The sequence below is a fragment of the Erpetoichthys calabaricus genome, chromosome 7 (genome assembly GCF_900747795.2).
Source record: "Erpetoichthys calabaricus chromosome 7, fErpCal1.3, whole genome shotgun sequence".
Classification (NCBI taxonomy): Eukaryota; Metazoa; Chordata; class Cladistia; order Polypteriformes; family Polypteridae; genus Erpetoichthys; species Erpetoichthys calabaricus.
The window spans coordinates 102,109,595-102,124,443 of record NC_041400.2 but is presented as its reverse complement, the minus strand read 5'-3'; the positions used below and the strand labels follow the sequence as shown (position 1 = coordinate 102,124,443).

General features: G+C 37.5%; 1 protein-coding gene across 2 annotated transcripts in view; it reads right to left on the bottom strand.

Annotated features, from left to right (window-relative positions):
* Positions 1-14,849, bottom strand: part of megf10 (multiple EGF-like-domains 10) — a 270,730-nt gene that overhangs the window by 161,979 nt on the left and 93,902 nt on the right. For both annotated transcript variants that reach the window (XM_028805234.2, XM_051929641.1), the window contains exon 2: positions 1,665-1,797. In XM_028805234.2, coding sequence (XP_028661067.2) covers positions 1,665-1,780 — 116 coding nt within the window. In that variant the 5' untranslated portion in view covers positions 1,781-1,797. The remainder of the gene's footprint in view (positions 1-1,664; positions 1,798-14,849) is intronic.

The window sequence follows — 14,849 nt, the reverse complement described above, 5'->3', positions numbered from 1 at the left end:
AAAAAACACATCTGGGTAGGAGGAATTGTCATTTTAAAGTTTATTCACTCAGTTGGGTAAACGTCTTGAACCTCAAACATTATTGTGAATACAGAAGGTTCGTCTTAATTGCATGTTAACATAATGGACACCTAGATGCCTAATAAGATGATATGAGCATTTTTGTTCTGTTCATGTTTATTATCAAATGCACAGATTACAGTGAAATCTTTCATTCCATAGCTTAAATATATTTTTTGAAATACACTAACTGTCGAAATCGCCAACCTTTAAATTCATAAGGCAAAATAAGGAAATGACAGAAGTCAAGGGTAAAATAATATTTTGGGGAATCCAATTTGTTAACCTTTCAAAATGAGACTACAGTTCTCAGATCAGTGCCACACAACTTCTTACTTATTCCCTGTCTTACCTACTCTACTGAAAACTGAATAAGGTAACACGATTTAATGTGATGGCAAAATCATCTAGATCCATACATTCAGGGGAAGAAATCTGATGTCATAAAGAGGGCAGAAGCATCATAATTCAAAACTCGTTTGAATTCTTCTTTATCCATTTCTCTTGCCTTCCATAGGGTGAAAAACACTGACGGTAAGATGATTTTGTTCAATGTATAGGATAGAATCTGTGCATTCTCCCAATTTTTATAGGGGCTTTCACCATATTACAGAGTTCCTATCCAGCTTGCATTGATGTGCAGGTTACACTGACTGATGATTCAAACTTGTCAGTTGGTCTCAGTGCTGTGATAGTCTTTGTGACCAAATCCCTTCCTAAAAATGGAGGAAACTGGTCTGAATATACAGGGCTAGACAGATAGCTTCAGTACATGAATAGAGGGAGTTTTTTGGTGTGTCAAGACATGTCATTTTCTAACCCAATTGATCCAGACTAGGATCATGGGGGTGCTAAAGCCTATTCCAGCCAGTATAGGGCACAAGGCTGGCGGAGTGCCAGTCCATCACAAGGGTGAACACACAAACATCTAACGCACACTAGGCCAATCTAGCATCAACAATTCACCTAACATGCAGTGGGAGGTAACCCACATGGGAAGAACATGCAAACTCCACACAAGGAGGACCTGGGATGTGAACCCTTATCTCCATAGAGCCAGGCAGCAGCACTAGCACTGCTCTACCATGCCACCTGTTGTGTGGTTTGGCCTTGTTTTATATAACTAACACATTAACACAGGAGTCTGAGTTTAAGCTCCTAGAGGGCTTGCAATATAATTAGAAGTTAATTGCTGCTGTTAATGATACATGACATTTTTTGTTAATTAAATGATTTGACAGTGCAAAATACATTCCTTCAGTAGAAGTAACGGCTACTAATAAGAAAGTGGCTGGAATGAAGATCTGCAGCCCTTCAGGAAATAGGTTAGGTAGTATAGAAAAAGAATGTACAAAACTAAAATATTAGCAAAAATTTAAAATTAAATATTAATATCTTAAATATGTTGAAAGTTTTATAACACAAAATGCACTGAAGGAATAATAAAGACAAGAAATAAAAGAAAAACATAAAATACACATGATTTAAATCATAATAAAATGACAAAGCATCAAAAAGGATTCATTTTAAAACTAAGGAGGAACATACTGTACCTAAGAAAAATGTAATCATAAACCTGCTTAAGCATTCAAAATGTTACTCACCTTTCCCAATGGCTGCATACATTTGGATCTTCAAGATTAAGTGAAGACGTTGCCCCCATTAAGTAGTAAGCCAATGCTATTAGGAGCGAGCCACAGTGATGTATAAAAGGGACCATCTTTTCAGATGAAAAACCTGAGAGAGACACATATATAATCATTGTTAATAGAAAGTTATTTTAAGAGTCTGACATGAATACTGTACATTCATGCTTGTTGTTTTTAGAATGAGGACATTACAAATAAAAAATATGCCCTCTGTAATAAGTCACTCTGGGTAGGAGATGTCCATCCATCCATCCTTTACCAAATGAACTAAATGCCAATTCAGAGTCACAGAACCAAAGCCTATCTCAGTAGCATCAGGAGCAAGACAAGGCGAGATGCCAGTCCACTGAAAGGCCTACTCGTGCACATAACCAGAGCTCAGAAGGAAAAAAAATAAAATGAGCAGGTAACCATGAAGCACTAACTAGTGTGCCATCACACTTTGCCAAATGACAATGGCTGAATCTTATATTAGATTTCAATAAAAAGCAGTGTAGCTACACTATAAAAAATAAACCCATAAAAACTGCAAGACACATAATCCATTCGACTAGTAATTCATACTCCAACATTTCCCTCAAATGCGCTGAAGTAATACTAGCACAATGATGAAAAAAGTCATACTCCACAGGATTTGGGTTTCAATCGAAAACTCTTCATAAGAATCATTTTAAGTGTTAGTCCTCGGTAAATGGCAGAGTGGTGGCTCTGAGGCAAAGGATCTGCGCTGGTATCCTGAAGGTTGCTGGTTTGAATCCCCGTCACTGCCAAAAAGAGATCCTACTCTGTTGGGCACTTGAGCAAGACCCTTAACCTTCAATTGCTCCAGGGGCACTGTACAATGGCTGACCCTGTGCTCTGACCCCAAGGGGTATGCGAAAACTAACAAATTCCTAATACAAGAAATTGTATAAGGCGAAATAAAGAACCAAAAATGAATTTTTGTTCTTGCTTAAGGGGGTGACATGGTGGCAAACTATTTAGAGCTTCTGCCTCAAAGCTCCAAAGACCTGAGTTTTTCAGCCCAGTCACTGTCAGTGTGGTCTCCCTCTCCTCCTTGTGTTCCACTTTCATTCTAAAGGTATGGCACCCAGACCATCTAAATGTGAGTGCATGTGAGACACTGATATCCCATACAGGCATGTTGCTTGCCCGACAAGCTGTACTGTTCTGATGGGTTTCTGCTCCCCATGCTGCTGTACTGGAATAATCTAAATAAAAAATTGAATGCATGAATTCTCATAAACTGAATTAGGGTTGTATTCTGAAAGAGAATTCTAGCCACAAAGCACTGCTGAATAACATTCATTAGCATGAATTTCCAATATGTAACAGCAATTAACGACTGTGGTAAAGGAAAAATCTAAGACATGCAGGTCCTGTCAGTAAAAGCTCTTGAGCGCATATGCTAACTCCCTCTAGGAACGGACATAAGTGATTATGGCAGTGACCCAAGAGGCTTCAGTCAGAGGTTTCTTAAAATCGCTATAGCTAATTGAGGTAAGCTACTCATGCTATTCACTTGTTGAATTCCTACCATAGACATCAAAGGGGCCGGCTGGCCTTTCTAATCATATAAATGTGTAGGTGTTTAATTAGAAAATAAACTATTTGATCCTAGTTAAAATAAATGTTCTTTGCTACTTAAGGCTGTGTGGATAAATTTATAAAAGTGCGAACATGTGTATATACTAATCTTGGCTGTCATTCATTAGTTCTGTTGCAGTTGTGATAGAACATCATAATCTTCTCTCCTTTATTATAATAAGTTATCAATGGTTTACAGTTAGTTGGCAGTTGCTTACATTTCAGCTGTTTTAATAATTTAGAATAGACAAGCAACTGTCGTCTGTTACTAAACAGTAACCCTTTTTGTGTCTGAAAATTGCTTTTGTGCTACATAAAAACAGTGTTATAAATTGCATTCCTCCTACACCTTCCAAAATTTGCTCATTCAGTCATCCATTCATTCATTTTTCCATTAAGGGTCACAAGGAGCCATTGCTGAACCTTGCAGCACAAGATACAGACAAGAAACAGTACTAGATGGGATGCCAGTGTGTTTGTGTTTCTTCAAATATAATGTGTCGTCAATTAGCAGGAGAAGACAATCCATCTCTAATTAAAATGGCCAATTGCCCAATTTAGAGGGTGACATCTAATGAGCGAGCTGCTCTAGTGAGCACAGAAGGATCCTAGAAAGAAGACAGAACCACTCCAAATAAACTGATTTAGTTTATTAAATGAGTGAAAAGTTACAAGAAGGAAGCAACCGCAAAAATGCTTTACTATAGCACATACGTGTTCAAATAAATTACCGAATATACTTGCGTATAAGTCGGGTCTTGAAACCCGAAAAATCGATCATAAAAATCAGACCCCAACTTATACGCCCATTCAAAAATACAACACTTAAATTTTTTTACATCTTCTTGCTTCCTCCAATCTCACGCCAGTTTCCCAGACTCATCAAATTTTGTTGCAGCAGTGCAGTTACCAATTTCTTTTGCCACTTCAACGACTTTTAATTTAAAACCAGCTTCATATTTTCTTCTGCTCAAACATTCCATCGCAGATAAGGGATGCTCTTACAATAAAGGTGTATGAGGGTGTGAGATACAAAAAACACAAAACAGTGCAAACATCACTTCAGAATAGTTCGGGTATTACCATGTGGTCACGTAGGCACAATACATAGAAAAAAAAGGCAGTGTACTCTGTGGTTACTCTCTCAGGTGGGCGTTAGCATATCATAATCTCTTGGACCAATAGCATGAGTTTTCCGCATTATACGACTGACATTACAAAATACTGGAAATTATATGGTAAAATCAAGCCCTGACTTATACATGAGAGAACTTAAACACGAGTATATACGGCATTTCCAACTCAGATAATCATCTTCTTTGGCAGCCTTTAAGGAGGCTTTGTTTGTAGGACTCAGTAATTGCGAGGGAACATCTAGGGAACTTACATGTATACTCTGAAACATGACATTATATTTGAAGAACAAACAAGACAGGAAGATTCTGTTAAATTATAAATGTTGCGCTGAAATATGGCAGAGTTATATTGCCAATCTAAATTTGGTCAAAGTAACTGAGTTGTGGAAGAATATTTCACATCAGGCTTTGAAAATATATAAATATGCTTCTTTAAACTGCCCATATGCTAATCAGTGATAGATTTTAGTTTTACTGCCTTGCACAAAGCAAGCTCCAATGTTACCTACCTTTGAAAATGAGATATGCTCCAAAAAAAATGAAAGTTATTAAAACTGGAGGCCAGAATGAGAAAGATGCTCAGTTGGTGTTCAGTGTTTTCTTTTATCCACGAGCTAAAAGTTTGCGATATCATAGATAAGTAAATTGCCACATAATCACCACAATAATGCTAGAATTCAGTTCAGTAATATACAGTAGATTGGAAAGCACCAGGTGGAGCCAACTTTGGAAGTGAAGAATCAAGTGAGACACCGTCAAGCACCACACATTATTAGGATAAAATAAAGGCGTTTTTTTCTCTCCAGGCACTTCTTCCCAATCCTCTCTCCAGTAATAAGCTACAAGTATACAATAAATCAAACAATTCTCACAATTCTTCTACATTCTCTCCTCGAGTTAAGTGTTGCCCACTGCCTCCCCACTCTGATTCCACTACACAAGGCAGTGGGATCTCTTTTATGCTGGACCCTGGAAAGCTTCTGGTGCCACGCCATGCCTTCCGTGGAGCAGTTCTGGGCCATAAGGAAAGTAGCGAGGTCTTCCCCTGACAGCACCCTGTCTTGATCCCCAGGGACCCAGACAGGACTGCAATTCTGGATTCTATCTGCCAAGCACCCCTGCAAGTGTCCCAACTGGGTTCTTATATGAGGACCACTGCCACCTGGCATATGGGGGATGGAACCACTTCCAACTGTCAGCATCAACTGGTCCCTCCATTAACTTACACCGGCCGGGTACAAAGTTATTTGTTTGTTCCACTGGCCAATCTGTCTGCATCATCGCACTAGCCTCCCGTCCAGGCAATGGTTTCTTCCCCATCTCATCCAGGATGCCTGTTCTCCTCCTACACATTTTACTTGACTGTATGTCTCCTGAACACTGAAAAGTGGAACAGGGGACTGTGCTCAGCAGCTTCATTGTGACACAAATATTTTCATCTGTGTTTTATTTTTCTTGTTGCATCTAAACTGGGACTAAATGAATGGTATTTGTGTCTGAATTAAAGCAAAATCACCATGAATTCCAATGCCCACAGTTCATGATTTCCAACATCATAGTTTTTATTTCAAGCATCATTTTGGGACTTTTGGAGATCAAGGAACCCAGAGGTTAAGATAATGTTTGTTTCAACATGTTTTTAATCATATTACACATGAAATAAGTTCTCTGCATTGTCATCTTGCTTTTCTTGTGGGCAACGGTATTTTGGCTCCTTTATGTTGAACCCAGCCTGTCTTATTGACTCAATTTATCTCCTGATTTCCTTTCTGATTAAATATTTGGTGCTATCCTACTCCGGCAGTGCAATAATATTTGACAGAGAATTTGGCTACATCCATAAATGGAAAAGAATAAATTCTGTGCATTACCGAGTAACTCCATTATGTAATACTCAGCAGTAAACTGCAAATATCAGAGACAGATCTAAACCAGTGTAAATAACATACACCAAAATATGTGAATGTTAATAAAGATGCCTGTGATCAGCATGGTTTGTAGCTGAATAGTTCAAAACACACTCTCTGAAGATGGGCAGAGAAATATGAAAAATACATAAAATAAGTATGAAACATAAGTTAATATCCCCAACATCTCTATTGAGTTTGGAATAGAGGAGATGCTCCTTTGATGAGACAATATTTTATGTTTCTTCTAACTTTTTAATTTTTTTATTGACTTTTATGACACATTTTCTCTGAAGCTCTGTATTTTTCTCTACGGTTTTGAATGTTACTAATTCCCCTTTCACTTTCATTTTGCGGTTTCCTTTGAGCTTCAGATCTGTGGTTATATTTTAACGTTGTTTTTTCTGTTCTTCCGAGGGCCCTTTCCCTTTAAGACTCTATAAGCCTTGGCCTTTTTTTCAAGAGTGTAGCCTGCTTCTTGAGCTTTGGAAGCCAGGCTTAACTTATTCTGCTTTTAGTAAGCAGATAGATTTTAATGAAGCTGATCAGGAGAAATTATATAGTCAGAATATAGCAAAAAAGTCAAAAAATAGGGAAAGGTGAAATTGAAAGTCAAAATATTCAAGAACAGACGACACGTGAGAGTATATCTGTGAACTAGGAGATTGAACCACTGCATCAAGAAACCTTTTACCCTGGCACAAATTAGCTTTCAGGTTGTGATCTACTTAATCCTGTCCCCCCAAATGCAATATGTCCCTAGAGAAAGGAAGAAAACGTACTTGCCACTACAATAACCAAAATAAAGGCAGAAAACACAATTACGAAATATAAACAAGGCACGAAAACGTAATTGCTATTTGAAAGATGGATTCTATGACCTCAAAGAAAGAGTGTCTAATAGAAATTTGCCCCACAGAGCAAAAATGATCAAAATAATTCTTTTCATAATGTAATTTGTGTTGGTGAGGCCTACTACTGCTTTCAGGCCTGTGTAGGAGCACATGTTCAGCTTTTCACATTGAGGCCACCCTTTTGAGTTTTGTGAGCATGCTAATCATATCACTTTTGTGCACCATTTGCATCTTTCTTCCATACTAACATGAGCTTCTTCTGATCAGTCTACACAGATATAAAGCAAACTACTAGTTTGCTGGCTAATTCTGAGCGATCTGACTTTGAATTTCAAAATAGAGAAAGATCATTTGTGAATAATAGTTGAAAAGGGTAGCACCTAGCCAACATGTACAGTGGCTCCTCCTAGTATTTGGGGTGTCTAGTTGTTTCCCCCTGAAAAAAAGCTGTGGATAAGAAGTCAGTAAAATTAAGGTGAAGCCACTTTGGTGTTTCAAATTCAAGTGTTTTTATCATGTGTAAATAATACAGGGAAATTATTACTCTTCATGCAGGTTAGGTGGATTGGTGATTCTAAATTGGCCCTAGTGTGTGCTTGGTGTGTGGGTGTGTTTGTTTGTCCTGTGGTGGCCTGGCACCCTGCCTGGGATTGGTTCCTGCCTTGTGCCCTGTGTTGGCTGGGATTGGCTCCAGCAGACCCCCGTGACCCTGTGTTCGGATTCTGATGAGTATTATGTTAATGAGAAGAATTAGGTGGATTGGCGATTCTAAATTGGCCCTAGTGTGTGCTTGGTGTGTTTGTTTGTCCTGTGGTGGCCTGGCACCCTGCCTGGGATTGGTTCCTGCCTTGTGCCCTGTGTTGGCTGGGATTGGCTCCAGCAGACCCCCGTGACCCTGTGTTCGGATTCAGCGGGTTGGAAAATGGATTGATGGATGGATGGATAACAATAATACATAACAATAATAATAACATAACAATAATACTAATAAAGTACACACAAAAAAAAAAACTGCTGGAAGACATACAACTTTCCTGTGCCTTTGTCTTTGAGCTGTCCAAACTTGAAAGTATTGAATTACAATATATTAAATACAGTAATAACAGTTGGGGGATGAGATTTTTGGTTTTTGGCTCTTACATTAAGATAATATTAATGCATTGATTTATTTGTAAGATATGTTTGGATTGATTTAATTATTGTCATCTGAATATAATTATCAATCTTTAATTTAATATTGTTTTTTGTATCAGTATGCTGCTGCTGGAGAATGAGAATTTCCTCTTGGGATTAATAAAGTATCTATCTATCTATCTATCTATATTAAAAAATATCAATTTTCCATTTTTACATAAAATTACTCACTAGTTTTTAGTTTTAAGAATGACTGCTAAAGATCAGAAGTGACTGCTCCAGCAGTGTTGCCCCTGGGGTGTCAAGACAGAAGTGATCTATTTAAGTGTTTCAGTACAGATTGCATTCTGGGTATTTTCCTATGGGCAGCATTTCCACCCTCTAATGACTCCTTCATTTTATTTTTTTTCCAAAATCTCTCTATTTATGGAGTTATGTTGCTAAAACGATGGGTGGAAACAAAAAGGACAACTCAGATCCTCCAAACTGTTCAGCATTCATATGCTGACACATTCTATTGTGTATTTTATTATAACAAAGGGGTTTAAACTGGCAAACAAAATAAGGACTGTGAGGTTTAATACTGCCATTGAATAAGTGCACTGTACAAGAGGAGCTTTATTGGTGTCTTGCCATCATTCACTTTATTCCAAAGTCAAATTTGTTATGATATACATGTAAATAACATAAAACACTTGGTAGCAGGACATTGTGTGATTATATGTTTATTGGAGCCATGGTGTTTATTTTGCTTGTTCAGTGGGCCAAATGCTAATTCTTCTCATTAACATAATACTCATCAGCCAGACACAAAACTCTAAATACGTGCACTTTCTCATACCATCATATTACATAACATGCAAGTGTCTTTGTGTTTCTTTGTTTTTGTTTTTTTTTTTTCACAAATAGACCACTTCTTGGCTTTAACCATAACAGTGATGAAATGTAGAGTTTTGGAATGTAGAACTAATCTACGAATGAACATTTACAATGCTTTTACTTAAAATGCTTTATTTGGTATTAATGTGAAAGTGAAACACATTAAACATAAATTATCTGAGCCATGGTGGTGTAGTGGCTAGGGATGTACCTGAGTTCACAGCCTGTTCTGGCTGCTGTCTCTGTTATGTTCATGTTCTCTCAGTAACAAGCAAGCTCTCTACACACATCAATTTCTCTTCACATTTCAAAAATACTGTATGTCAGGGGCTCTAAATAAGCAGATATGGACATATTCTCATCTGAGTCTCTTGCAACAGGCTTGCCTCCCATTCAGGCCTGACCCCTGCTTTGCATCTGTTAATGGAAGGATAGGATCTGCTTCTATGTCACTCTATAAAGGGCAAAGTTTAGAAACTGAATAAATGGATACATGAAATGAAATTATGCATAAAATATCAAAGAAGCAATTTTGGTTTGAAGCAAGTTTTATCACTTGTACTTGCAAAGGTGGCTCAAGTCTTTTGATGTGTGCTGCAAGATTCTGGAAATGTTCTACCAGTGACCACTATGTTGTTTTACGCTGTGGTCTCCCAGAAGAAGCAAATTGAGCTCAAAAGAAGCACAATGCCTGAGCAAATTTATTAGGAAAACCTGCTTCATGACAGGGCGAACGCTGACCATACTATAAGTGGAAGCTGTTGAAGGAAAGAGAATGGTGGCAAAATTGGATGCCATCATGAAATAATCCCTCCATCCCCTCCAGGAGATGAGCACTTTTAGCCTCAGGCTCACTCCACCATGATGCGCTAAGAATCGAACCTGGGGGTCTCTACTGCCCACTGCTATCAGATAATGCAATACTTCCTCCTGGGTAACTTGTCAAGTTCATTTTGAGATACCATTTTGAAATATCTTCCCAATATACATTTATTTATTGCTTGATTGATTGACTGATTGATTGATTGACTGTATTATTTGTCCAGTGGATATGTATCCTTGTTTTTTATGGTTCTGCTGCTGTATGCATCTGAATTTCTCCATGGGATTAATAAAATATATCTAATCTAATCTAATCTAATGTTAAAGACAAATTTACAGGTTCTGGTTATCATGTCACTTAAATGTTTCATGCCTCCCTGGAAATGTGCTGCATTCCTAATTCTTCTAAATGCATTTTTAAATGTTTTTAAAATAAAAAGTTTAGTCAGTTTCTCTAGTTAACCCTATTTATGGCTCTGCTTGATGTCTACACAGGATTCTTATCCTTTAATGTAGCTCTAGCATACTGTGTTCGCCTTCTTTAATAGTGTTACTTCTCACAATCTGACGTTTTTTGTATCGTTGGCCTAGAATGATATCCAAAGGAGACCATGTGACTTTCGAAATACCATATTAGCTTATGTATTATTATACACCTCTATATTTTATGATACAACCTGATAGTTTCAGATTGCAAAAGAAAATACAGGTGCATTTTATATATTACAGATCATGTGAAATGTAAGTCAAATCATATAATAATATTCTGGTGCAAACAGTAGGGCTTTTTATTTTTCATAAAGTACCCTTTACACTTATTACATCTGAGGAATTTCAAAAATTAGTTGGCTGTCACGATATTTCACAGAGTATACAGTATAACTCAAAATCCTATTATCCTGTTGTAATCGCTTCGGTTCACTGTCTAGTTGAAGGCAGTTATTATGGTTTCTCCTGGGGTGTACTTTCCAGTTTCAGACTACTGTTTCATTATAGTGAATCTAATCTTTACTTCCAGAGCGTTAAGTGACATTTGCTTACATTAAACTTCATCTAATATAGTGTATATTCCCCTGCAACTGAATTGGATCCAGGTGCATCTCTACCAATTTTACTCATACACCTACTTCACTTTAGTTGCTTTTTTATCATAATCATTTATAGTAATTATTTACGTAAATTATTAGGAGCACCAGTTACTGTATTGACCCTTTCAATCTCACATAAAGAGATCAATAAATTGTATATCCTGAATCTCTCTTGTTTGTAGTTTGGTAAGTAGCATCTTGTGGGAATGAATACTTCTTGTGGCTTTGTGAGAAAGATGATCTGAATATCCCCAGAGATTTAAAAATCTCAGAATACTGAACACTATCAAAGGAAATAGCAAAATAGTTCTGAGCAACCAAAAGCCAAAGCAACATATAAGCAAACTGTGGTGATGAACAAATGATGAAAACACACTGATCTAACACAAAGATTCCATGAAGAAGCATCAAAGTATCCTTAGAGACTTTTTAAGTAGACAACGGTTAATCTAAAAAGTGAACCGAGTGTAATAAAGTGTAGTGTACGGCATGACATTAATATGCTCCATTAAGATTGTCGACAGTGTGGACAAAAACAGGGATCAAGTCCACATTAATTAAAATGTCCTTACTACTCTTTGGTTTCTATCCCTTAAAAAATAAGCACTGCCATACAGGTGTGCATAGGGGGCAACTTCAGGATTTCAATATTACCTACAATTACACCCCTGAAGTGTGGGTTGGTGCTGTCACTCACATCCCTCCATCTTGTCTTCTCAGATCTGATGACCACAGGCTGCTGCACTGCTGACATCACTTCTGCCCTTCCTCCAGAAGGCCCACCTCCTCCACCTGGGAACTACTTAAATTAACGGTCTAACTGACTGGAGTCTGCACAAGACATTTTGTTTCTGCCAGTGTAATGCCACTACTCTTTTTGTTCTCTTGTTTTTGTGTAGTGTACTGACTGCCATTAAACGGGGTTTACATTTGTTTGATAGCAATGGAACAGAATTCTGGGTTTCTTACCAATACATTCACAATCTTTTATTTGTAAATGTTTTGCTGGGAGAACAATTGTAACTTCAAAATGTCAGTCTTTATTTGTACTATGGAAACAATTTAAATGGAATAGTGTTGGAGGGATTTGTTTACTCTGCAGTTTATTTCGACGTGGTAAGTAAGACAGGAATTTAAAATGATATGCTTTCCTTTAAAAAATAGTTCACCCTTTGGCTTTCTCCAGCCTCTTTCACACACTGGGTTATTATCTAGAAAAGCAGTGAAACTGGCATAATTACAGTTATGTAGAAACATCTTAATATACGGAGCTGATGTTGTTCGCAAATGCCTGTCTAAGACTAGGACAGAGTCAAGGCTAAGGAAGAAGTGTTAAATATCTGTGACCACCTCATCTAAACTGTTTAACATTTTACTTGTAATCCAAATCCTTTGACTCACAATAGAACTTTGTCATTTTAACATATAATTCCTCATATTTCAGTGTTCCTGAAAAAATTATAAAAGTTACCATCTTAGATCTCCTGTGTCAAATGTTTACCTACTTTTAAAGAGTTCTGAAATGCTTAATTATGCTGAACATGTAAACTGTAGGGCGGCACGGTGGCGCAGTGGGTAGCGCTGCTACCTCGCAGTTGGGAGACCTTCGCTTCCCGGGTCCTCCCTGCGTGGAGTTTGCATGTTCTCCCTGTGTCTGCGTGGGTTTCCTCTGGGCGCTCCGGTTTCCTCCCACAGTCCAAAGACATGCTGGTTAGGTGGATTGGCGATTCTAAATTGGCCCTAGTGTGTGCTTGGTGTATTTGTGTGTGTCCTGCGGTGGGTTGGCACCCTGCCCGGGATTGGTTCCTGCCTTGTGCCCTGTGTTGGCTGGGATTGGCTCCAGCAGACCCCCGTGACCCTGTGTTCGGATTCAGCGGGTTGGAAAATGGATGGATGTAAACTGTACTGATGCCATTACATTTTTATCACAATAATAAAGCATACAAACTCCTGAGTATAAAAACAGCCACATTTGTGTGCAAGTCAGAAATATTGTATGGAAATTTAGAAAATATACATTCTCACTTGCTTACCTTTGACATACCTTTGACATGGCAAATGAACTGTAACAATACCAAATGTTAAATGCAATAAATCTCTAATCTAAAGACAGGATTTCAGCTTGTACTTTAGCCAGACTTAAATCATCTTAACTCACTCTATTTGGAGCTAACAAGTGTCGACCATAACTAAAATTAATTGGAAATGCCTTCCACACATAATAACATTGCTAGGCACACACAGATCACTTCGGTTATTCTAACAAGTTCAGATCACGTGTAAGCTTCCAAAGCATTATTTCATGTTGTCAAGCTACTGCTGCAATTACTGTAACTGTTACTGAGTGCAACGTCAGTCCTGTAATCGTCTGTGCTGTTGAGCAAGTTGAGATTTATGTACAATACTGTTCAAGATGGTTATGATTGGTTCTTTTAACATTAACCTCAGCACAACTTATGTAAGGTCATTGTCACACTTTTCATGCTTGACCCAGTAATTTAAGAGCTTTGTTCACACATAAGATGAGGAATTAGATTCCTGGGAATTCAAATATATTTTGACCTAAGAAATTGCTGAGTTCACTTTCTCCGGATATGGACCCCAGCTTTCATTCACACTTGACCTCAACCATATAATTTGCTGGTACATTCTTAAGATACCCTGCATTTGTGAAAGAGACTTCTGTCTTGATAATATGACAAATTGCCTCACTGTCTTCTCCCAATCTGCTCATCAGCATGGGGTCCAAGAAGAGAATGGTTTGTAGATACTTAAATCTTTTTAATAAGATTCTGAAAAGTCTTCCTCCATGTTTAATAAATACCATGTTTTGGTGTCAATGTGTGTAACTGGTTAAACAAGAGTTCACTTTCGAGGAATACAGCACACTTCTCCAGTCATAGCTGTCTTTGGCACACACCTAATTCTGCATATGCACTTCGCACACTTTTTTATTAGCTGATCTATCCAAAACATCCTTACTTTCTAAACATGACATTTTCAGGTCTCTGTGAAAGCATCTACTTTGAAAGGAACACCATAAATTAAAAATTACTTTGGTTCATTTGTGATCCATTTAGCTGTCAGTACGTTTAAATAATTAAATTAAAATTCAGTAGTGAAATACATAAAATGTTCTAGTTTACAGAATTGAGGAATTATGTTTTGATTATAAGGAAATTTGGCAACCACAAAATCAATGTAATGAAAAATGTGTCATACGTAATAATTTAATGATAAAACAGCAAAGTGAGAATAGTGGAGTTGACGGGATGAAGAAAAACCAAGAAAGTTAGCCAAAAGATTGTTACAGAGAATCCATCCTATCTATTGTCAAAACCATTTCGAGAATCAAAAAAGTCGAAGCCACAAAAGGGACTAATAACACTAATGAAGGCTAAAGTAACAAACACGCAAAAATTTCTTTTACTTATCCACAAACTCGGATAAGGAAACTCATTGCATCCTTCAAGGCCAAGCATGCGGCAGCAGGGAGTGTGTCCTTATCATGGGACTCAGGAAACGGTGGAGTCCAAGAAAATCAAGAAATTGAAAAAGTCCCAAAAATTTCATAACTATCCAAAGACAACATTTTAGAAAGAATGCATTGTGAAATTAATTTTCTCACAAAAAATCTGTAATTGCATATAAAGAACAGCAAAACAGATACATGCGAGCTTGGAAAATATTAATAACACTATTAAATAGGTAATAAACTTAAGAGATACAAGTT